This window comes from Ranitomeya imitator, chromosome 3 (genome assembly GCF_032444005.1).
Source record: "Ranitomeya imitator isolate aRanImi1 chromosome 3, aRanImi1.pri, whole genome shotgun sequence".
Taxonomy (NCBI): Eukaryota; Metazoa; Chordata; class Amphibia; order Anura; family Dendrobatidae; genus Ranitomeya; species Ranitomeya imitator.
The window spans coordinates 10,295,678-10,318,506 of NC_091284.1; the positions used below are offsets into that span (position 1 = coordinate 10,295,678).

The 22,829-nt window shown below is 49.7% G+C and overlaps 1 protein-coding gene across 4 annotated transcripts in view; it reads right to left on the reverse strand.

The window, feature by feature from the left end:
* Nucleotides 1-22,829, reverse strand: part of POPDC2 (popeye domain cAMP effector 2) — a 101,575-nt gene that overhangs the window by 11,970 nt on the left and 66,776 nt on the right. For 2 of the 4 annotated variants that reach the window (XM_069760461.1, XM_069760459.1), the window contains exons 2-4: nt 14,331-14,832; nt 11,824-11,932; nt 9,260-9,747 (exon numbers count right to left, since the gene is read on the reverse strand). In XM_069760461.1, coding sequence (XP_069616562.1) covers nt 9,292-9,747; nt 11,824-11,932; nt 14,331-14,818 — 1,053 coding nt within the window. In that variant the 5' untranslated portion in view covers nt 14,819-14,832 and the 3' untranslated portion in view covers nt 9,260-9,291. Of the gene's footprint in view, nt 1-7,491; nt 9,748-11,823; nt 11,933-14,330; nt 14,833-22,829 lie in introns of those variants that run through there. The other 2 variants (XM_069760462.1, XM_069760460.1) reach the window with 2 other exon arrangements.

Genomic DNA, 22,829 nt, shown 5'->3' on the forward strand with positions numbered 1-22,829 from the left:
CCCAAAAGACTGCAGAGAAAGAAGGAGAGACAGACCCCAAAAGACTGCAGAGAAAGGAGGAGAGACAGACCCCAAAAGACTGCAGAGAAAGGAGGGAGAGACAGACCCCAAAAAACAGCAGAGAAAGGTGGGAGAGACAGACCCCAAAAGACTGCAGAGAAAGAAGGAGAGACAGACCCCAAAAGACTGCAGAGAAAGGTGGGAGAGACAGACCCCAAAAGACTGCAGAGAAAGGAGGAGAGACAGACCCCAAAAGACTGCAGAGAAAGGTGGAGAGACTGACCCCAAAAGACTGCAGAGAAAGGGGGAGAGACAGACCCCAAAAGACTGCAGAGAAAGGTGGAGAGACAGACCCCAAAAGACTGCAGAGAAAGGTGGAGAGACTGACCCCAAAAGACTGCAGAGAAAGGGGGAGAGACAGACCCCAAAAGACTGCAGAGAAAGGTGGAGAGACAGACCCCAAAAGACTGCAGAGAAAGGTGGAGAGACTGACCCCAAAAGACTGCAGAGAAAGGGGGAGAGACAGACCCCAAAAGACTGCAGAGAAAGGTGGAGAGACAGACCCCAAAAGACTGCAGAGAAAGGGGGAGAGACAGACCCCAAAAGACTGCAGAGAAAGGAGGAGAGACAGACCCCAAAAGACTGCAGAGAAAGGAGGGAGAGACAGACCCCAAAAGACTGCAGAGAAAGGGGGAGAGACAGACCCCAAAAGACCGCAGAGAAAGGAGAGACAGACCCCAAAAGACTGCAGAGAAAGGAGGGAGAGACAGACCCCAAAAGACTGCAGAGAAAGGAGGAGAGACAGACCCCAAAAGACTGCAGAGAAAGGAGGGAGAGACAGACCCCAAAAGACTGCAGAGAAAGGGGGAGAGACAGACCCCAAAAGACTGCAGAGAAAGGAGGAGAGACAGACCCCAAAAGACTGCAGAGAAAGGAGAGACAGACCCCAAAAGACTGCAGAGAAAGGTGGGAGAGACAGACCCCAAAAGACTACAGAGAAAGGGGGAGAGACAGACCCCAAAAGACTACAGAGAAAGGAGGAGAGACAGACCCCAAAAGACTGCAGAGAAAGGAGAGACAGACCCCAAAAGACTGCAGAGAAAGGTGGGAGAGACAGACCCCAAAAGACTACAGAGAAAGGAGGAGAGACAGACCCCAAGAGACTGCAGAGAAAGGAGGGAGAGACAGACCCCAAAAGACTGCAGAGAAAGGAGGGAGAGACAGACCCCAAAAGACAGCAGAGAAAGGTGGAGAGACAGACCTCAAAAGACTGCAGAGAAAGGTGGAGAGACAGACCCCAAAAGACTGCAGAGAAAGGGGGAGAGACAGACCCCAAAAGACTGCAGAGAAAGGAGAGACAGACCCCAAAAGACTGCAGAGAAAGGGGGAGAGACAGACCCCAAAAGACTGCAGAGAAAGGAGAGACAGACCCCAAAAGACTGCAGAGAAAGGGGGAGAGACAGACCCCAAAAGACTGCAGAGAAAGGAGGGAGAGACAGACCCCAAAAGACTGCAGAGAAAGGAGGCGAGACAGACCTCAAAAGACTGCAGAGAAAGGAGGGAGAGACAGACCCCAAAAGACTGCAGAGAAAGGAGGAGAGACAGACCCCAAAAGACTGCAGAGAAAGGTGGAGAGACAGACCCCAAAAGACTGCAGAGAAAGGAGGAGAGACAGACCCCCAAAAGACTGCAGAGAAAGGTGGACAGACAGACCCCCAAAATACTGCAGAGAAAGGGGGAGAGACAGACCCCAAAAGACTGCAGAGAAAGGGGGAGAGACAGACCCCAAAAGACTGCAGAGAAACGGGGAGAGACAGACCCCAAAAGACTGCAGAGAAATGAGGAGAGACAGACCCCAAAAGACTGCAGAGAAAGGAGGGAGAGACAGACCCCAAAAGACTGCAGAGAAAGGAGGAGAGACAGACCCCAAAAGACTGCAGAGAAAGGTGGAGAGACAGACCCCAAAAGACTGCAGAGAAAGGTGGAGAGACAGACCCCAAAAGACTGCAGAGAAAGGAGGGACAGACCCCAAAAGACTGCAGAGAAAGGAGAGACAGACCCCAAAAGACTGCAGAGAAAGGAGGAGAGACAGACCCCAAAAGACTGCAGAGAAAGGAGAGACAGACCCCAAAAGACTGCAGAGAAAGGGGGAGAGACAGACCCCAAAAGACTACAGAGAAAGGAGGAGAGACAGACCCCAAAAGACTGCAGAGAAAGGTGGAGAGACAGACCCCAAAAGACTGCAGAGAAAGGTGGAGAGACAGACCCCAAAAGACTGCAGAGAAAGGAGGAGAGACAGACCCCAAAAGACTGCAGAGAAAGGAGGAGAGACAGACCCCAAAAGACTGGAGAGAAAGGGGGAGAGACAGACCCCAAAAGACTGCAGAGAAAGGAGGAGAGACAGACCCCAAAAGACTGCAGAGAAAGGTGGAGAGACAGACCCCAAAAGACTGGAGAGAAAGGGGGAGAGACAGACCCCAAAAGACTGCAGAGAAAGGAGGGAGAGAGAGACCCCAAAAGACTGCAGAGAAAGGTGGGAGAGACAGACCCCAAAAGACTGCAGAGAAAGGAGGGAGAGACAGACCCCAAAAGACTGCAGAGAAAGAAGGAGAGACAGACCCCAAAAGACTGCAGAGAAAGAAGGAGAGACAGACCCCAAAAGACTGCAGAGAAAGGAGGAGAGACAGACCCCAAAAGACTGCAGAGAAAGGTGGAGAGACAGACCCCAAAAGACTGCAGAGAAAGGAGGGAGAGACAGACCCCAAAAGACTGCAGAGAAAGAAGGAGAGACAGACCCCAAAAGACTGCAGAGAAAGAAGGAGAGACAGACCCCAAAAGACTGCAGAGAAAGGAGAGACAGACCCCAAAAGACTGCAGAGAAAGGAGGAGAGACAGACCCTAAAAGACTGCAGAGAAAGGAGGAGAGACAGACCACAAAAGACTGCAGAGAAAGGAGGAGAGACAGACCCCAAAAGACTGGAGAGAAAGGTGGAGAGACAGACCCCAAAAGACTGCAGAGAAAGGGGGAAGAGACAGACCCCAAAAGACTGGAGAGAAAGGGGGAGAGACAGACCCCAAAAGACTGCAGAGAAAGGAGGGAGAGAGAGACCCCAAAAGACTGCAGAGAAAGGAGGAGAGACAGACCCCAAAAGACTGCAGAGAAAGGAGGGAGAGACAGACCCCAAAAGACTGCAGAGAAAGGAGGAGAGACAGACCCCAAAAGACTGCAGAGAAAGAAGGAGAGACAGACCCCAAAAGACTGCAGAGAAAGGAGGAGAGACAGACCCCAAAAGACTGCAGAGAAAGGAGGGAGAGACAGACCCCAAAAGACTGCAGAGAAAGGAGGAGAGACAGACCCCAAAAGACTGCAGAGAAAGGAGGAGAGACAGACCCCAAAAGACTGGAGAGAAAGGGGGAGAGACAGACCCCAAAAGACTGCAGAGAAAGGAGGGAGAGAGAGACCCCAAAAGACTGCAGAGAAAGGTGGGAGAGACAGACCCCAAAAGACTGCAGAGAAAGGAGGGAGAGACAGACCCCAAAAGACTGCAGAGAAAGAAGGAGAGACAGACCCCAAAAGACTGCAGAGAAAGAAGGAGAGACAGACCCCAAAAGACTGCAGAGAAAGGAGGAGAGACAGACCCCAAAAGACTGCAGAGAAAGGTGGAGAGACAGACCCCAAAAGACTGCAGAGAAAGGAGGGAGAGACAGACCCCAAAAGACTGCAGAGAAAGAAGGAGAGACAGACCCCAAAAGACTGCAGAGAAAGAAGGAGAGACAGACCCCAAAAGACTGCAGAGAAAGGAGAGACAGACCCCAAAAGACTGCAGAGAAAGGAGGAGAGACAGACCCTAAAAGACTGCAGAGAAAGGAGGAGAGACAGACCACAAAAGACTGCAGAGAAAGGAGGAGAGACAGACCCCAAAAGACTGCAGAGAAAGGAGGAGAGACAGACCCCAAAAGACTGCAGAGAAAGGAGGAGAGACAGACCCCAAAAGACTGGAGAGAAAGGGGGAGAGACAGACCCCAAAAGACTGCAGAGAAATGAGGAGAGACAGACCCCAAAAGACTGCAGAGAAAGGAGGGAGAGAGAGACCCCAAAAGACTGCAGAGAAAGGTGGGAGAGACAGACCCCAAAAGACTGCAGAGAAAGAAGGAGAGACAGACCCCAAAAGACTGCAGAGAAAGGAGGAGAGACAGACCCCAAAAGACTGCAGAGAAAGGAGGGAGAGACAGACCCCAAAAAACAGCAGAGAAAGGTGGGAGAGACAGACCCCAAAAGACTGCAGAGAAAGAAGGAGAGACAGACCCCAAAAGACTGCAGAGAAAGGTGGGAGAGACAGACCCCAAAAGACTGCAGAGAAAGGAGGAGAGACAGACCCCAAAAGACTGCAGAGAAAGGTGGAGAGACTGACCCCAAAAGACTGCAGAGAAAGGGGGAGAGACAGACCCCAAAAGACTGCAGAGAAAGGTGGAGAGACAGACCCCAAAAGACTGCAGAGAAAGGTGGAGAGACTGACCCCAAAAGACTGCAGAGAAAGGGGGAGAGACAGACCCCAAAAGACTGCAGAGAAAGGTGGAGAGACAGACCCCAAAAGACTGCAGAGAAAGGTGGAGAGACTGACCCCAAAAGACTGCAGAGAAAGGGGGAGAGACAGACCCCAAAAGACTGCAGAGAAAGGTGGAGAGACAGACCCCAAAAGACTGCAGAGAAAGGGGGAGAGACAGACCCCAAAAGACTGCAGAGAAAGGAGGAGAGACAGACCCCAAAAGACTGCAGAGAAAGGAGGGAGAGACAGACCCCAAAAGACTGCAGAGAAAGGGGGAGAGACAGACCCCAAAAGACTGCAGAGAAAGGAGAGACAGACCCCAAAAGACTGCAGAGAAAGGAGGGAGAGACAGACCCCAAAAGACTGCAGAGAAAGGAGGAGAGACAGACCCCAAAAGACTGCAGAGAAAGGAGGGAGAGACAGACCCCAAAAGACTGCAGAGAAAGGGGGAGAGACAGACCCCAAAAGACTGCAGAGAAAGGAGGAGAGACAGACCCCAAAAGACTGCAGAGAAAGGAGAGACAGACCCCAAAAGACTGCAGAGAAAGGTGGGAGAGACAGACCCCAAAAGACTACAGAGAAAGGGGGAGAGACAGACCCCAAAAGACTACAGAGAAAGGAGGAGAGACAGACCCCAAAAGACTGCAGAGAAAGGAGAGACAGACCCCAAAAGACTGCAGAGAAAGGTGGGAGAGACAGACCCCAAAAGACTACAGAGAAAGGAGGAGAGACAGACCCCAAGAGACTGCAGAGAAAGGAGGGAGAGACAGACCCCAAAAGACTGCAGAGAAAGGGGGAGAGACAGACCCCAAAAGACTGCAGAGAAAGGAGAGACAGACCCCAAAAGACTGCAGAGAAAGGGGGAGAGACAGACCCCAAAAGACTGCAGAGAAAGGAGAGACAGACCCCAAAAGACTGCAGAGAAAGGGGGAGAGACAGACCCCAAAAGACTGCAGAGAAAGGAGGGAGAGACAGACCCCAAAAGACTGCAGAGAAAGGAGGCGAGACAGACCTCAAAAGACTGCAGAGAAAGGAGGGAGAGACAGACCCCAAAAGACTGCAGAGAAAGGAGGAGAGACAGACCCCAAAAGACTGCAGAGAAAGGTGGAGAGACAGACCCCAAAAGACTGCAGAGAAAGGAGGAGAGACAGACCCCCAAAAGACTGCAGAGAAAGGTGGACAGACAGACCCCCAAAATACTGCAGAGAAAGGGGGAGAGACAGACCCCAAAAGACTGCAGAGAAAGGGGGAGAGACAGACCCCAAAAGACTGCAGAGAAATGAGGAGAGACAGACCCCAAAAGACTGCAGAGAAAGGTGGAGAGACAGACCCCAAAAGACTGCAGAGAAAGGAGAGACAGACCCCAAAAGACTGCAGAGAAAGGAGGAGAGACGGACCCCAAAAGACTGCAGAGAAAGGAGAGACAGACCCCAAAAGACTACAGAGAAAGGAGGAGAGACAGACCCCAAAAGACTGCAGAGAAAGGGGGAGAGACAGACCCCAAAAGACTACAGAGAAAGGAGGAGAGACAGACCCCAAAAGACTGCAGAGAAAGGAGAGACAGACCCCAAAAGACTGCAGAGAAAGGTGGGAGAGACAGACCCCAAAAGACTACAGAGAAAGGAGGAGAGAGAGACCCCAAAAGACTGCAGAGAAAGGAGAGACAGACCCCAAAAGACTGCAGAGAAAGGTGGAGAGACAGACCCCAAAAGACTGCAGAGAAAGGAGGAGAGACAGACCCCCAAAAGACTGCAGAGAAAGGTGGACAGACAGACCCCCAAAATACTGCAGAGAAAGGGGGAGAGACAGACCCCAAAAGACTGCAGAGAAAGGGGGAGAGACAGACCCCAAAAGACTGCAGAGAAAGGGGGAGAGACAGACCCCAAAAGACTGCAGAGAAACGGGGAGAGACAGACCCCAAAAGACTGCAGAGAAACGGGGAGAGACAGACCCCAAAAGACTGCAGAGAAAGGAGGGAGAGACAGACCCCAAAAGACTGCAGAGAAAGGAGGGAGAGACAGACCCCAAAAGACTGCAGAGAAAGGTGGAGAGACAGACCCCAAAAGACTGCAGAGAAAGGAGAGACAGACCCCAAAAGACTGCAGAGAAAGGAGGAGAGACAGACCCCAAAAGACTGCAGAGAAAGGAGGGAGAGACAGACCCCAAAAGACTGCAGAGAAAGGTGGTCCTACACAGTACTGACTTTGGGGGGCTGAATACTAATGCACGGCAGGATTGTCAGATTTGTGTTGATATAATAATCCATACACCTCGTATCATTTCCTTACACGTCACTAACATTTGTTACTTTCTGTTATCACAAAAAAAAAAACAATAAAATAGATGTAAGTTTGTTGTGTAATGTGAGAAAATGTGGAGAAGTTCACAGGGTATGAAGACTTTTGCAGGCTCTGTATTTGCAGTCTGACTGGTCAGGACTCGGTGACCAGTCTCATTGGTTACAGCCCAGTAATCCCGCTCTCACACACCGGTTCTGGCCACAACGTGCAGGTTTATGGCGGCGTTCACATCACCCTCCACGTTAGAAGATGCAACATGCAGAAACATCAGCTCTGATCAATGACACAAAATATGGCAGGAACGAGTCAGTGTATAATGGAGAAAGAGGAGGAAACTGCACCAAGTGTGCCGCCGTCTGTATCGGAGTGTCAGTCTGTGCTGCCGTCTGTATCGGAGTGTCAGTCTGTGCTGCCGTCTGTATCGGAGTGTCAGTCTGTGCCGCCGTCTGTATCGGAGTGTCAGTCTGTGCCGCCGTCTGTATCGGAGTGTCAGTCTGTGCCGCCGTCTGTATCGGAGTGTCAGTCTGTGCCGCCGTCTGTATCGGAGTGTCAGTCTCTGCCGCCGTCTATATCGGAGTGTCAGTCTGTGCTGCCGTTTGTATCGGAGTGTCAGTCTCTGCCGCCGTCTATATCGGAGTGTCAGTCTCTGCCGCCGTTTGTATCGGAGTGTCAGTCTCTGCCGCCGTCTGTATCGGAGTGTCAGTCTGTGCTGCCGTCTGTATCGGAGTGTCAGTCTCTGCCGCCGTCTATATCGGAGTGTCAGTCTGTGCTGCCGTCTGTATCGGAGTGTCAGTCTCTGCCGCCGTCTATATCGGAGTGTCAGTCTCTGCCGCCGTCTGTATCGGAATGTCAGTCCGTGCTGCCGTCGGTATCGGAGTGTCAGTCCGTGCCGCCGTCTGTATCGGAGCGTCAGTCCGTGCTGCCGTCGGTATCGGAGCGTCAGTCCGTGCTGCCGTCTGTATTGGAGCGTCAGTCCGTGCTGCCGTCGGTATCGGAGTGTCAGTCCGTGCTGCCGTCTGTATCGGAGTGTCAGTCTGTGCTGTCGTGTATATTGGAGCATCTGTCTGTGCCGCCATCTGTATCGGAGCGTCAGTCCGTGCTGCCGTCTGTATCGGAGCGTCAGTCCGTGCCGCCATCTGTATCGGAGCGTCAGTACGTGCTGCCGTCTGTATCGGAGCGTCAGTCTGTGCTGCCGTCGGTGTCGGAGTGTCAGTCTGTGCCGCCGTCTGTATCGGAATGTCAGTCCGTGCTGCCGTCTGTATCGGAGTGTCAGTCCGTGCTGCCGTCTGTATCGGAGTATCAGTCCGTGCTGCCGTCTGTATCGGAGTGTCAGTCTGTGCCGCCGTCTGTATCGGAATGTCAGTCCGTGCTGCCGTCTGTATCGGAGTATCAGTCCGTGCTGCTGTCTGTATCGGAGTGTCAGTCTGTGCCGCCGTCTGTATCGGAATGTCAGTACGTGCTGCCGTCTGTATCGGAGTGTCAGTCCGTGCTGCCGTCTGTATCGGAGTGTCAGTCCGTGCTGCCGTCTGTATTGGAATGTCAGTCCGTGCTGCCGTCTGTATCGGAGTGTCAGTCTGTGCCGCCGTCTGTATCGGAATGTCAGTACGTGCTGCCGTCTGTATCGGAGTGTCAGTCCGTGCCGCCGTCTGTATCGGAGTGTCAGTCTGTGCCGCCGTATGTATCGGAATGTCAGTCCGTGCTGCCGTCTATATCAGAGCGTCAGTCCGTGCTGCCGTCTGTATCGGAGTGTCAGTCTGTGCCGCCGTCTGTATCGGAATGTCAGTCCGTGCTGCCGTCTGTATCGGAGTGTCAGTCCGTGCTGCCGTCTGTATCGGAGTGTCAGTCCGTGCTGCCGTCTGTATTGGAATGTCAGTCCGTGCTGCCGTCTGTATCGGAGTGTCAGTCTGTGCTGCCGTCTGTATCGGAATGTCAGTACGTGCTGCCGTCTGTATCGGAGTGTCAGTCCGTGCTGCCGTCTGTATCGGAGTGTCAGTCTGTGCTGCCGTGTATATTGGACCGTCAGTCTGTGCTGCCGTGTATATTGGACCGGCAGTCCGTGCTGCCGTGTGTATTGGAGCGTCAGTCCGTGCTGCCGTCTGTATCGGAGTGTCAGTCCGTGCTTCCGTCTGTATCGGAGCGTCAGTCCGTGCTTCCGTCTGTATCGGAGTGTCAGTCCGTGCTGACTACAAATGTATTGGTCAGTGTGAACTGCGGCCACTGCAGCACGCGGAGGACTTCTGCAGGGTAAGAAGCATGGCGGCCCCTCACTAGATCCAGGGCCCCTGACACCGCTCTCATGAATGGCCATTGAACACCACACGGATACGTCCCCAGCTGATGTCACACACAAGTTAGACAGCCGGGGCCACAAATGCACCCTCCGGATGAGCAGGCAGGCAGGGTGGTACTTACAGGGTGTGCCCATGCCAGCTGCCTTCCCCCTCTCACTTCATATACTCCCCCTCGCTCACATAATCCATATAGGAACCAGGCAGCTCCGCAAAGTCCTCTAGAATGAGGCTACTGGAGTCCTCACCCAGATTGCCACTGTCAGGCCGAGAGCCCCTGGTGCCCGCTGGCTGGTGAGGAAGGCTGGCAGGTGCCCTTTGGGGGGCTGGGGCAGCTTGTGGGAGGTTGGAGACCAAATGCTCGGTGACCGGTCCTATATCAGGATCTGGCGATGGCCCCAGGACGTGGTAGAGGCTGGGCAGGCGGATGTCAAAGCGGAGGCCAAACTTGGCAAAGAGCTTGTCATTAAGCGCATAGAGTTTCTGAGAGATGTCGAAGCCAAGGAGCGCGGAGAAGAGGCGGGAGATGTACTTTTCCCGCGCCAGCAGGAGGTATAGCTTCTTCCGTGGCCAGCTGATGTACGTGCTGTCTGTCTCCGCTGTCAGGGTCACCTGGAGGAAAACAAAGCAATGGCTGAGGCTGTCACTACTGCCCCTATCATCCTTATCAGTAGTGACAGCTCCTCAGGGGCGGGACCAGAGTTCACAGACCAATGACTGCCCTCCAGTAGTCACAATATGGTGACAGCTGCCATGTACGTGTAGTTCATGTACCAGGTGATATCAGCTTGTCAGTGATGACCTGCCATTGGCGTGAAGTGACAACCAGCCTCTAGACCAAGTCTGCAAAGTTGTCAGAGTCCCATAGCTGACATCACTGGATTTTATTTAAAGGGGTATTACCTTTCAAATTGTATACTTTGTATTAAAGACTTATTGTATATAACAATAACGCCATCAGTACTTGTCTCCTGCTGCTCCAACGCTGGCTCAGCACTGCTGCCCCGGACTTTCCAGTGGCAGCTCTTGATAACTGCAGCCAGTCACTATAGCGCAACACTGCTGAGCCAAGTGATTAGCTGCAGCGGTGACATGATGCTTTTGAGATTTCTTTGCTGCAGCTCCATCAGCAAAGTACAGAGGGAGCAGCGAGAGCTGGGGCTGGAGCGGCGGGGGGAGAGTACTGACACTGAAGCAATGATTCCGGAGCGGCAGGGGGCGAGTACTGACGCCAGTGAGGCAAGGGGGCAAGTACTGATACCGGGGCGACAGGGGGCGAGTACTGATGCCGGAGAGGCAGGGGGCAAGTACTGATGCCGGAGCAGCAGGGGGTGAGTACTGATGCCGGAGAGGCAGGGGGCGAGTACTGATGCCGGAGAAGCAGGGGGCGAGTACTGATGGTGGAGCGGCAGGGGGCGAGTACTGATGGTGGAGAGGCAGGGGGCGAGTACTGATGGTGGAGCAGTAGGGGGCGAGTACTGATAGTGGAGCAGCAGGGGGCGAGTACTGATGGTGGAGAGGCAGGGGGCGAGTACTGATGGTGGAGCAGTAGGGGGCGAGTACTGATGGTGGAGCAGCAGGGGGCGAGTACTGATGGTGGAGAGGCAGGGGGCGAGTACTGATGGTGGAGCAGCAGGGGGCGAGTACTGATGGTGGAGCAGCAGGGGGCGAGTACTGATGGTGGAGAGGCAGGGGGCGAGTACTGATGGTGGAGCAGCAGGGGGCGAGTACTGATGGTGGAGCAGCAGGGGGCGAGTACTGATGGTGGAGCAGCAGGGGGTGAGTACTGATGGTGGAGTAGCAGGGGGCGAGTACTGATGGTGGAGCGGCAGGGGGCGAGTACTGATGCCGGAGAGGCAGGGGGCGAGTACTGATGGTGGAGCAGCAGGGGGTGAGTACTGAGGGTGGAGTAGCAGGGGGCGAGTACTGATGGTGGAGCGGCAGGGGGCGAGTACTGATGGTGGAGTGGCAGGGGGCGAGTACTGATGGTGGAGCGACAGGGGGCGAGTACTGATGGTGGAGCGGCAGGGGGCGAGTACTGATGCCGGAGAGGCAGGGGGCGAGTACTGATGCCGGAGAGGCAGGGGGCGAGTACTGATGCCAGAGAGGCAGGGGGCGAGTACTGATGGTGGAGCGGCAGGGGGCGAGAGGCAGGGGGCGAGTACTGATGCCAGAGAGGCAGGGGGTGAGTACTCATGCCAGGGCAGCAGGGGGCGAGTACTGATGCCGGAGAGGCAGGGGTCGAGTACTGATGCCGGAGAGGCAGGGGGTGAGTACTAATGGTGGAGCAGCAGGGGGCGAGTACTGATCGTGGAGCGGCAGGGGGCGAGTACTGATGGTGGAGCGGCAGGGGGCGAGTACTGATGCCAGAGAGGCAGGGGGCGAGTACTGATGTCGGAGCAGCAGGGGGCGAGTACTGATGTGGCAGGGGGCGAGTACTGATGTTGGAGCAGCAGGGGGCGAGTACTGATGTGGCAGGGGGCGAGTACTGATGTTGGAGCAGCAGGGGGCGAGTACTGATGCCGGAGAGGCAGGGGGCGAGTACTGATGGTGGAGCAGCAGGGGGCGAGTATTGATGGATTCATTTCTTCAGGAAATAAAAGTGGAAAACTCCTTTAAAGTGAAATTGCTTTGTTGTAGCAGATTGATTAGAGGAAATGTCCACTTCTCCCTCCTGCGTCTCCTCACCTGGAACGTTCCTTCCTCCGAGGGCCGCAGCGATTCCCACTCTGGAGAATCCAAGAACTGGTACGGGAAGATGTAGTGTAAGAACTGACCGTCCAGGCTCACCTTCACCCTGCGACACACACAGACACACACTACATAAATATCAATAGTGGCCCAGTATAAGAGCAGCAGAGACTATAAAGGGACTTTCCCAATAATATTAATCCTACAAAAAATGGATTATAAGTCCACAAGATAATAATCAAATACATTTATTGAATAAAAATATATAATAAAGCATTTGTGAGGTTTATGTCCTTCATACCGGAGCCTTTTTCTTTTTTTCTCTTTTCACTTTGTTTATTTATGCTTTATTATATATTTTTTACTAGATTGTGGCCCGATTCTAACGCATCGGGTATTCTAGAATATGCATGTCCCCGTAGTATATGGACAATGATGATTCCAGAATTCGCGGCAGACTGTGCCTGTCGCTGATTGGTCGAGGCAACCTTTATGACATCTTTGTCGCCATGGCAACCATTATGACATCTACGTCGATACTGTGCCCGTTGCTGATTGCAATCAGACGCGGGATGTCTACGTCCTTTATGACATCATCGTCACTGTGCGGCCTCGACCAATCAGAGACGCGGGATTTCTACGTCGATACTGTGCCCGTCGCTGATTGGTCGAGGCCTGGCGGCCTCAACCAATCAGAGACTCGGGATTTCCAGGACAGACAGACAGAAAGACAGACAGACGGAAAAACCCTTAGACAATTATATATATAGAAGATGCATGTCCCCGTAGTATATGGAAATGATGATTCCAGAATTCGCGGCAGACTGTGCCCGTCGCTGATTGGTCGAGGCAACCTTTATGACATCATCGTCGCCATGGCAACCATTATGACATCTACGTCGATACTGTGCCCGTCACTGAATCAGAAACGTGGGATTTCTAAATCCTTTATGGCATCATCGTTGCTGTGCCCGTCGCTGATTGGTCGAGGCCTGGCGGCCTCGACCAATCAGAGACGCGGGATTTCCAGGACAGACAGACAGACATTTGTGGCCCGATTCTAACACATCGGGTATTCTAGAATATGCATGTCCCCGTAGTATATGGACAATGATGATTCCAGAATTCGCGGCAGACTGTGCCCGTCGCTGATTGGTCGAGGCAACCTTTATGACATCATCGTCGCCATGGCAACCATTATGACATCTACGTCGATACTGTGCCCGTCGCTGAATCAGAAACGTGAGATGTCTACGTCCTTTATGACATCATCGTCGCTGTGCCCGTTGCTGATTGGTCGAGGCCTGGCGGCCTCGACCAATCAGAGACGCGGGATTTCTACGTCGATGCTGTGCCGGTCTCTGACTGGTCGAGGCCTGGCGGCCTCGACCAATCAGAGACGCAAGACAGACAGACAGAAAGACAGACAGACGGAAAAACCCTTAGACAATTATATATATACTAGATGGCAGCCCGATTCTAAAGAATCGGGAGTCTAGAATCCATATATACTTTATTTATTCAAATGTAAGAATAATACAATTAATAAATAATAGTAAGAAAGAACAAAAAATGGCTGCACTCACCAGCTCTTGACAAAAGTTCAAAATTGGTGTGAAAATGTCACTGAACCACTTCACAACTAAATATATATAGTTTTGGTAAATGGTATTATCATTTTTTTGACGAAATTCGGCAGGAGCTTGAAGAGCAACGTCACTGGGCCGCCTCCACGCAGTAGAAACTTGCTGTGAGGTAAAAATTCAAAAATCACACCAAAATGGCGGGCGGAGTGTGTCACAGTACGGCACGTTTCTGATTGGTCGCTCGCAGCAGGCGGCAACCAATCAGACACTGGACACTGTTGACGTCACTTATCTCCGGACATTAGCTCCGGACATTAGCTCCGCACATTAGCTCCGCACATTAGCTCCGGACATTAGCTCCGGACATTAGCTCCGGACATTAGCTCCGGACATTAGCTCCGGACATTAGCTCCGGACATTAGCTCCGGACACTAGCTCCGCACATTAGCTCCGGACAAAGCCACGGAAGTTGGCACAAATTGCAGGAAGTAGTATTCTAGGCAATTATATATTAGATATAGATAGATATCACTATGCATCAGTCAGTAGAGGAGCGATGCTCTGCAGAGAGGTCAGAGGTGGAATAATCTGCAGAACATATCACTATGCATCAGTCAGCAGAGGAGCGATGCTCTGCAGAGAGGTCAGAGGTGGAATAATCTGCAGAGTATATCACTATGTATCAGTCAGTAGAGGAGCGATGTGCTGCAGATCTGTAGAGTGTATGCTCTGCAGGAAGGAACCACTGACCCCCTATTGTGCCCTAGCCCACCCTTTGTCCGCCCCAGCCCACCAGGGATCCAGGCAATCATTTCTCTGTGTTGGAGCAGCAGGGATTGAGACCCCGGTTCCTCTGAGGCCGCTCAGCAGCTGATTACTGGGCGCTGTGCATGTGCAGTAACCACACCGGGCACCCACCTGCCAGAGGTGAGAAGAGACAGCCGGTCAATCGGGGTCTTGCCCTCCAGGGCGTAGCTCTGGTCTGCGCCCAGTGGATGGACCTCCATGCCGCTGCAGTGAGCGATCTCCTTGAAGACGGGTAAAGGGACGTGCAGCGGTTGGTACAGCGTGCAGTACACGGCATCATAGTCCTGGCCATACGATTCCCGGCGGAGGCGGTAGATGAGATGCGCGATCTGGACGAGGCAGGCCACCGTCAGCAGCACGTTCCAGACCACCGTGTCCACCCCGCAGGCCCACAGCCAACCCCAAATCACCATACAGAAGAAGCCGAGCGACAGCAGCGCAAAGACGTAGATGCAACCCAAGATGCCGCTGCCCCCCATGAATGCCAGCAGGAGAATGAGGCTGGCCAGATGGTACATGCTCCCCTCCATGTAGAACCGCCATCCCACACAATGGGGGGCATACAAGAAGTGGTCCAGCGCTGAACTGGAGGCCGACATCCTAACTCCTTCACCTGCAGAGAAGAACAGGACAGGAGGTCACCATGACGGATCAATCTGTCTAATGTACACTAACAACATGGCCGCAGACGGGGAAGAACGAAAAGTCACTTACAGCACTGACCTGCAGCCACCACAAGGGGGCGATCACTTCATATCATTTTATACTGCTCCTACTTATCTGAACTCAATCTGTATATATCTACCTTCAGTGAGCTCCCCCTGGTGGTGACTGTATAAATCTGTATATAGTGAGCTCCCTCTAGTGGTGGCTGTATAAATCTGTATGTAGTGAGCTCCCCCTAGTGGTGACTGTTTAAATCTGTATGTAGTGAGCTCCCTCTAGTGGTGACTGTATAAATCTGTATGTAGTGAGCTCCCCCTAGTGGTGACTGTATAAATCTGTATGTAGTGAGCTCCCCCTAGTGGTGACTGTATAAATCTGTATGTAGTGGGCTCCCCCTAGTGGTGACTGTATAAATCTGTATGTAGTGAGCTCCCCCTAGTGGTGACTGTATAAATCTGTATATAGTGAGCTCCCCCTAGTGGTGGCTGTATAAATCTGTATGTAGTGAGCTCCCCCTAGTGGTGACTGTATAAATCTGTATGTATTGAGCTCCCTCTAGTGGTGACTGTATAAATCTGTATGTAGTGAGCTCCCCCTAGTGGTGACTGTTTAAATCTGTATGTAGTGAGCTCCCTCTAGTGGTGACTGTATAAATCTGTATGTAGTGAGCTCCCTCTAGTGGTGGCTGTATAAATCTGTATGTAGTGAGCTCCCCCTAGTGGTGACTGTTTAAATCTGTATGTAGTGAGCTCCCTCTAGTGGTGACTGTATAAATCTGTATGTAGTGAGCTCCCCCTAGTGGTGACTGTATAAATCTGTATGTAGTGAGCTCCCCCTAGTGGTGACTGTATAAATCTGTATGTAGTGGGCTCCCCCTAGTGGTGACTGTATAAATCTGTATGTAGTGAGCTCCCCCTAGTGGTGACTGTATAAATCTGTATATAGTGAGCTCCCCCTAGTGGTGGCTGTATAAATCTGTATGTAGTGAGCTCCCCCTAGTGGTGACTGTATAAATCTGTATGTATTGAGCTCCCTCTAGTGGTGACTGTATAAATCTGTATGTAGTGGGCTCCCCCTAGTGGTGACTGTATAAATCTGTATGTAGTGAGCTCCCCCTAGTGGTGACTGTATAAATCTGTATATAGTGAGCTCCCCCTAGTGGTGGCTGTATAAATCTGTATGTAGTGAGCTCCCTCTAGTGGTGACTGTATAAATCTGTATGTATTGAGCTCCCTCTAGTGGTGACTGTATAAATCTGTATGTAGTGGGCTCCCCCTAGTGGTGACTGTATAAATCTGTATGTAGTGAGCTCCCCCTAGTGGTGACTGTATAAATCTGTATGTATTGAGCTCCCCCTAGTGGTGACTGTATAAATCTGTATGTAGTGAGCTCCCCCTAGTGGTGACTGTATAAATCTGTATGTAGTGAGCTCTCTCTAGTGGTGACTGTATAAATCTGTATATAGTGAGCTCCCTCTAGTGGTGGCTGTATAAATCTGTATGTAGTGAGCTCGGCCTAGTGGTGACTGTATAAATCTGTATATAGTGAGCTCCCCCTAGTGGTGACTGTATAAATCTGTATGTAGTGAGCTCCCTCTAGTGGTGACTGTATAAATCTGTATATAGTGAGCTCCCTCTAGTGGTGGCTGTATAAATCTGTATGTAGTGAGCTCCCCTAGTGGTGACTGTATAAATCTGTATGTAGTGAGCTCCCTCTAGTGGTGACTGTATAAATCTGTATATAGTGAGCTCCCTCTAGTGGTGGCTGTATAAATCTGTATGTAGTGAGCTCGGCCTAGTGGTGACTGTATAAATCTGTATGTAGTGAGCTCCCCCTAGTGGTGACTGTATAAATCTGTATGTAGTGAGCTCCTCCGAGTGGTGTCTGTATAAATCTGTATGTAGTGAGCTCCCCCTAGTGGTGACTGTATAAATCTGTATGTAGTGAGCTCCCCCTAGTGGTGACTGTATAAATCTGTATGTAGTGAGCTCCCCCTAGTGGTGACTGTATAAATCTGTATGTAGTGAGCTCCCTCTAGTGGTGACTGTATAAATCTGTATATAGTGAGCTCCCTCTAGTGGTGACTGTATAAATCTGTATGTAGTGGGCTCCCCCTAGTGGTGACTGTATAAATCTGTATGTAGTGAGCTCCCTCTAGTGGTGACTGTATAAATCTGTATATAGTGAGCTCCCTCTAGTGGTGGCTGTATAAATCTGTATGTAGTGAGCTCGGCCTAGTGGTGACTGTATAAATCTGTATGTAGTGGGCTCCCCCTAGTGGTGACTGTATAAATCTGTATGTAGTGAGCTCCTCCGAGTGGTGTCTGTATAAATCTGTATGTAGTGAGCTCCCCCTAGTGGTGACTGTATAAATCTGTATGTAGTGAGCTCCCCCTAGTGGTGACTGTATAAATCTGTATGTAGTGAGCTCCCCCTAGTGGTGACTGTATAAATCTGTATGTAGTGAGCTCCCTCTAGTGGTGACTGTATAAATCTGTATATAGTGAGCTCCCTCTAGTGGTGGCTGTATAAATCTGTATGTAGTGAACTCTTTTATTATAAAAATACAAAACTTACAATCAATAAATAGCAAAACAATCTGTATGTAGTGAGGTCCCCCTAGTGGTGTCTGTATAAATCTGTATGTAGTGAGCTCCTCCTAGTGGTGGCTGTATAAATCTGTATGTAGTGAGCTCCTGCTAGTGGTGGCTGTATAAATCTGTATGTAGTGAGCTCCTCCTAGTGGTGACTGTATAAATCTGTATATAGTGAACTCTTTTATTATAAAAATACAAAACTTACAATCAATAAATAGCAAAACAATCTGTATGTAGTTAGCTCCCCCTAGTGGTGTCTGTATAAATCTGTATGTAGTGAGCTCCTCCGAGTGGTGTCTGTATAAATCTGTATGTAGTGAGCTCCTCCGAGTGGTGACTGTATAAATCTGTATGTAGTGAGCTCCTCCGAGTGGTGTCTGTATAAATCTGTATGTAGTGAGCTCCTCCTAGTGGTGGCTGTATAAATCTGTATGTAGTGAGCTCCTCCTAGTGGTGGCTGTATAAATCTGTATGTAGTGAGCTCCTCCTAGTGGTGTCTGTATAAATCTGTATGTAGTGAGCTCCCCCTAGTGGTGACTGTATAAATCTGTATGTAGTGAGCTCCTCCGAGTGGTGTCTGTATAAATCTGTATGTAGTGAGCTCCCCCTAGTGGTGACTGTATAAATCTGTATGTAGTGAGCTCCTCCTAGTGGTGTCTGTATAAATCTGTATGTAGTGAGCTCCTCCTAGTGGTGGCTGTATAAATCTGTATGTAGTGAGCTCCTCCTAGTGGTGTCTGTATAAATCTGTATGTAGTGAGCTCCTCCTAGTGGTGGCTGTATAAATCTGTATGTAGTGAGCTCCTCCTAGTGGTGTCTGTATAAATCTGTATGTAGTGAGCTCCTCCTAGTGGTGTCTGTATAAATCTGTATGTAGTGAGCTCCTCCGAGTGGTGTCTGTATAAATCTGTATGTAGTGAGCTCCCCCTAGTGGTGACTGTATAAATCTGTATGTAGTGAGCTCCTCCTAGTGGTGTCTGTATAAATCTGTATGTAGTGAGCTCCTCCTAGTGGTGGCTGTATAAATCTGTATGTAGTGAGCTCCTCCTAGTGGTGTCTGTATAAATCTGTATGTAGTGAGCTCCTCCGAGTGGTGTCTGTATAAATCTGTATGTAGTGAGCTCCCCCTAGTGGTGACTGTATAAATCTGTATGTAGTGAGCTCCTCCTAGTGGTGTCTGTATAAATCTGTATATAGTGAGCTCCTCCTAGTGGTGTCTGTATAAATCTGTATGTAGTGAGCTCCGCCTAGTGGTGTCTGTATAAATCTGTATGTAGTGAGCTCCGCCTAGTGGTGTCTGTATAAATCTGTATGTAGTGAGCTCCCCTAGTGGTGACTGTATACATCTGTATGTAGTGAGCTCCCCCTAGTGGTGTCTGTATAAATCTGTATGTAGTGAGCTCCCTCTAGTGGTGGCTGTATAAATCTGTATGTAGTGAGCTCCGCCTAGTGGTGTCTGTATAAATCTGTATGTAGTGAGCTCCCTCTAGTGGTGACTGTATAAATCTGTATGTAGTGAGCTCCCCCTAGTGGTGACTGTATAAATCTGTATGTAGTGAGCTCCCCTAGTGGTGACTGTATAAATATGTAGTGAGCTCCCCCTAGTGGTGACTGTATAAATCTGAATGTACAGTTGTGGCAAAAAGCTTTGGGATTGATGTACATTTTGGTTTTAAATTTGTAAAATTTAGCAATTTTCAAACTTTGTATTATTATGCCCTTAAATCTGAGAGATATGTCACAAAAAATAGTTCATAAGTAACATTTCCCACATGTCTACTTTACATCAATACAGTTTTGGAACCAACATTTTTTTTGTTAGGGAGTTATAAGGGTTAAAAGTTGACCAGCGATTTCTCATTTTTAAAACAACATTTGAAGTCACTTTGAGGGGTCTATATGATAGAAAATACCCAAGTGTGACACCATTCTAAAATCTGCACCCCTCAAGGTTCTCAAAACCACATTCAAGAAGTTTATTAACCCTTCAGGTGTTTCACAGGAATTCTTGGAATGTTTAAAAAAAAAATGAACATTTCACTTTTTTTCACAAAAAATATTTACTTCAGCTCCAATTTGTTTTATTTTCCCAAGGGTAACAGGAGAAATTGGACCCCAAAAATTGTTGCCCAGTTTGTCCTGAGTACGCTGATACCCCATATGTGGGGGTAAACCACTGTTTGGGCGCATGGCAGAGCTCGGAAGGGAAGGAGTGCCGTTTGACTTTTCAATGCAAAATTGACAGGAATTGAGATGCGACGCCATGTTGCATTTGCAGAACCCCTGATGTGCCTAAACATTGAAACCCCCCACAAGGGACCTCATTTTGGAATCTAGACCCCCTAAAGAACTTCTCTAGATATGATGTGAGAGCTTTCAACCCCCAAGTGTTTCACTACAGTTTATAACGCAGAGCCGTGAAAATAAAAAATCTTTTTTTTCCACAAAAATTATTTTTTAGCCCCCAGTTTTGTATTTTCACAAGGGTAACAGGAGAAATTGGACCCCAAAAGTTGTTGTCCAATTTGTCCTGACTACGCTGATACTCCATATGTGGGGGTAAACCACTGTTTTGGCGCACGGGAGAGCTCGGAAGGGAAGGAGCACTGTTTTACTTTTTCAACGCAGAATTGGCTGCAATTGAGATCGGACGCCATGTCGTGTTTGGAAAGCCCCTGATGTGGAACAGTGGAAACCCCCCAATTATAACTGAAACCTTAATCCAAACACACCCCTAACCCTAATCCCAACGGTAACCCTAACCACACCTCTAACCCTGACACACCCCTAACCATAATCCCAACCCTATTCCCAACCGTAAATGTAATCCAAACCCTAACCCTAATGGGAAAATGGAAATAAATACATTTTTTTAATTTTTCCCTAACTAAGGGGATGATGAAGGGGGGTTTGATTTACTTTTATAGCGGGTTTTTTAGTGGATTTTTGATTGGCAGCCGTCACACACTAAAAGACGCTTTTTATTGCAAAAAATATTTTTTGCATCTCCACATTTTGAGAGCTATAATTTTTCCATATTTGGGTCCACAGATTCATGTGAGGTCTTGTTTTTTGAGGGACGAGTTGACGTTTTTATTGGTAACATTTTTGGGAATGTGACATTTTTTGATCGCTTTTTATTCCGATTTTTGTGAGGCAGAATGACCAAAAACCAGCTATTCATGAATTTCTTTTGGGGGAGGCGTTTATACAATTCCGCGTTTGGTAAAATTGATAAAGCAGTTTTATTCTTCGGGTCAGTACGATTACAGCGACACCTCATTTATATAATTTTTTTATGTTTTGGCGATTTTAGACGATAAAAACTATTTTATACAAAAAATAATTATTTTTGTATCGCTTTATTCTCAGGACTATAACTTTTTTATTTTTTCGCTGATGATTCTGTATGGCGGCTCGTTTTTTGCGGGACAAGATGGCGTTTTCAGCGGTACCATGGTTATTTATATCTGTCTTTTTGATCGCGTGTTATTCCACTTTTTGTTCGGCAGTATGATAATAAAGCGTTGTTTTTTGCCTCATTTTTTTACGGTGTTCACTGAAGGGGTTAACTAGTGGAAGTTTTATAGGTCGGGTCGTTACGGACGCGGCGATACTAAATATGTGTACTTTTATTGTTTTTTTAATTTAAATAAAGAAATGTATTTATGGGAACAATATATATATATTTTTTTATCTGACACTTTGCAGGGCACGGTGTCAGATCAGCGATCACACAGGCACTGCAGGAGGCTTCCCGGTGCTTGCTCTGAGCAGGCGCTTGAAAGCCACCTCTCTGCAGGACCCAGAAGGAGCCCCACGGCCATTTTGGATCCGGCGCCTGCAGGGAGGAGGAGGTAGGAGATGCTCGGAGCAACACGATCACATCGCGTTGCTCCGAGAGTCTGAGGGAAGCACACAGGGAGCCCCCTCCCTGTGCGATGCCTCCCTGTGCCCCCGGAACGCTGCGATCATGTTTGATCGCAGTGTTCCGGGGGTTAATGTGCCAGGAGCGGTCCGTGACAGCTCCTGGCACATAGTGCCGGATGTCAGCTGTAATAATCAGCTGACACCCGGCAGCGATCGGCTGCGCTTCCCCCGGGAACGCGGCTGATCGTGATGGACATACTATCCATCACGGGAATCTCATTGACTGAAAACTACAAATAAAGATTAAACAACAACCACAAGACGGATTTCATCGCCAGGTATCAGAGTAATCAGTATAGCGGCACCGACCTGACACTGTCTGTAGTCACTGAGCACAATGCTGATCACAGGTATCAGTGTAATCAGTATAGCGGCACCGACCTGACACTGTCTGTAGTCACTGAGCACAATCCTGATCACAGGTATCAGTGTAATCAGTATAACGGCACCGACCTGACACTGTCTGTAGTCACTGAGCACAATCCTGATCACAGGTATCAGTGTAATCAGTATAACGGCACCGACCTGACACTGTCTGTAGTCACTGAGCACAATCCTGATCACAGGTATCAGTGTAATCAGTATAACGGCACCGACCTGACACTGTCTGTAGTTACAGAGCACAATCCTGATCACAGGTATCAGTGTAATCAGTATAACGGCACCGACCTGACACTGTCTGTACTCACTGAGCACAATCCTGATCGCAGGTATCAGTGTAATCAGTATAACGGCACCGACCTGACAATGTCTGCAGTCACTGAGCACAATCCTGATCACAGGTATCAGTGTAATCAGTATAACGGCACCGACCTGACACTGCCTGTAGTCACTGAGCACAATCCTGATCACAGGTATCAGTGTAATCAGTATAACGGCACCGACCTGACACTGTCTGTAGTCACTGAGCACAATCCTGATCACAGGTATCAGTGAATCAGTATAACGGCACCGACCTGACACTGTCTGTAGTCACTGAGCACAATCCTGATCACAGGTATCAGTGTAATCAGTATAACGGCACCGACCTGACACTGTCTGTAGTTACGGAGCACAATCCTGATCACAGGTATCAGTGTAATCAGTATAACGGCACCGACCTGACACTGTCTGTACTCACTGAGCACAATCCTGATCGCAGGTATCAGTGTAATCAGTATAACGGCACCGACCTGACAATGTCTGTAGTCACTGAGCACAATCCTGATCACAGGTATCAGTGTAATCAGTATAACGGCACCGACCTGACACTGTCTTTAGTTACGGAGCACAATCCTGATCACAGGGCACTTTAGAGTGTAACAAAGCTTCTGGAAGATTTTTTATCTTTCTCAACAATTGCTCAAAAGACCCCTTAGAAGAGTGAAGCCCAGGAGACAAGGGAGCGAAAGGCGCAGAGCAGATGCAACAAAAAGTT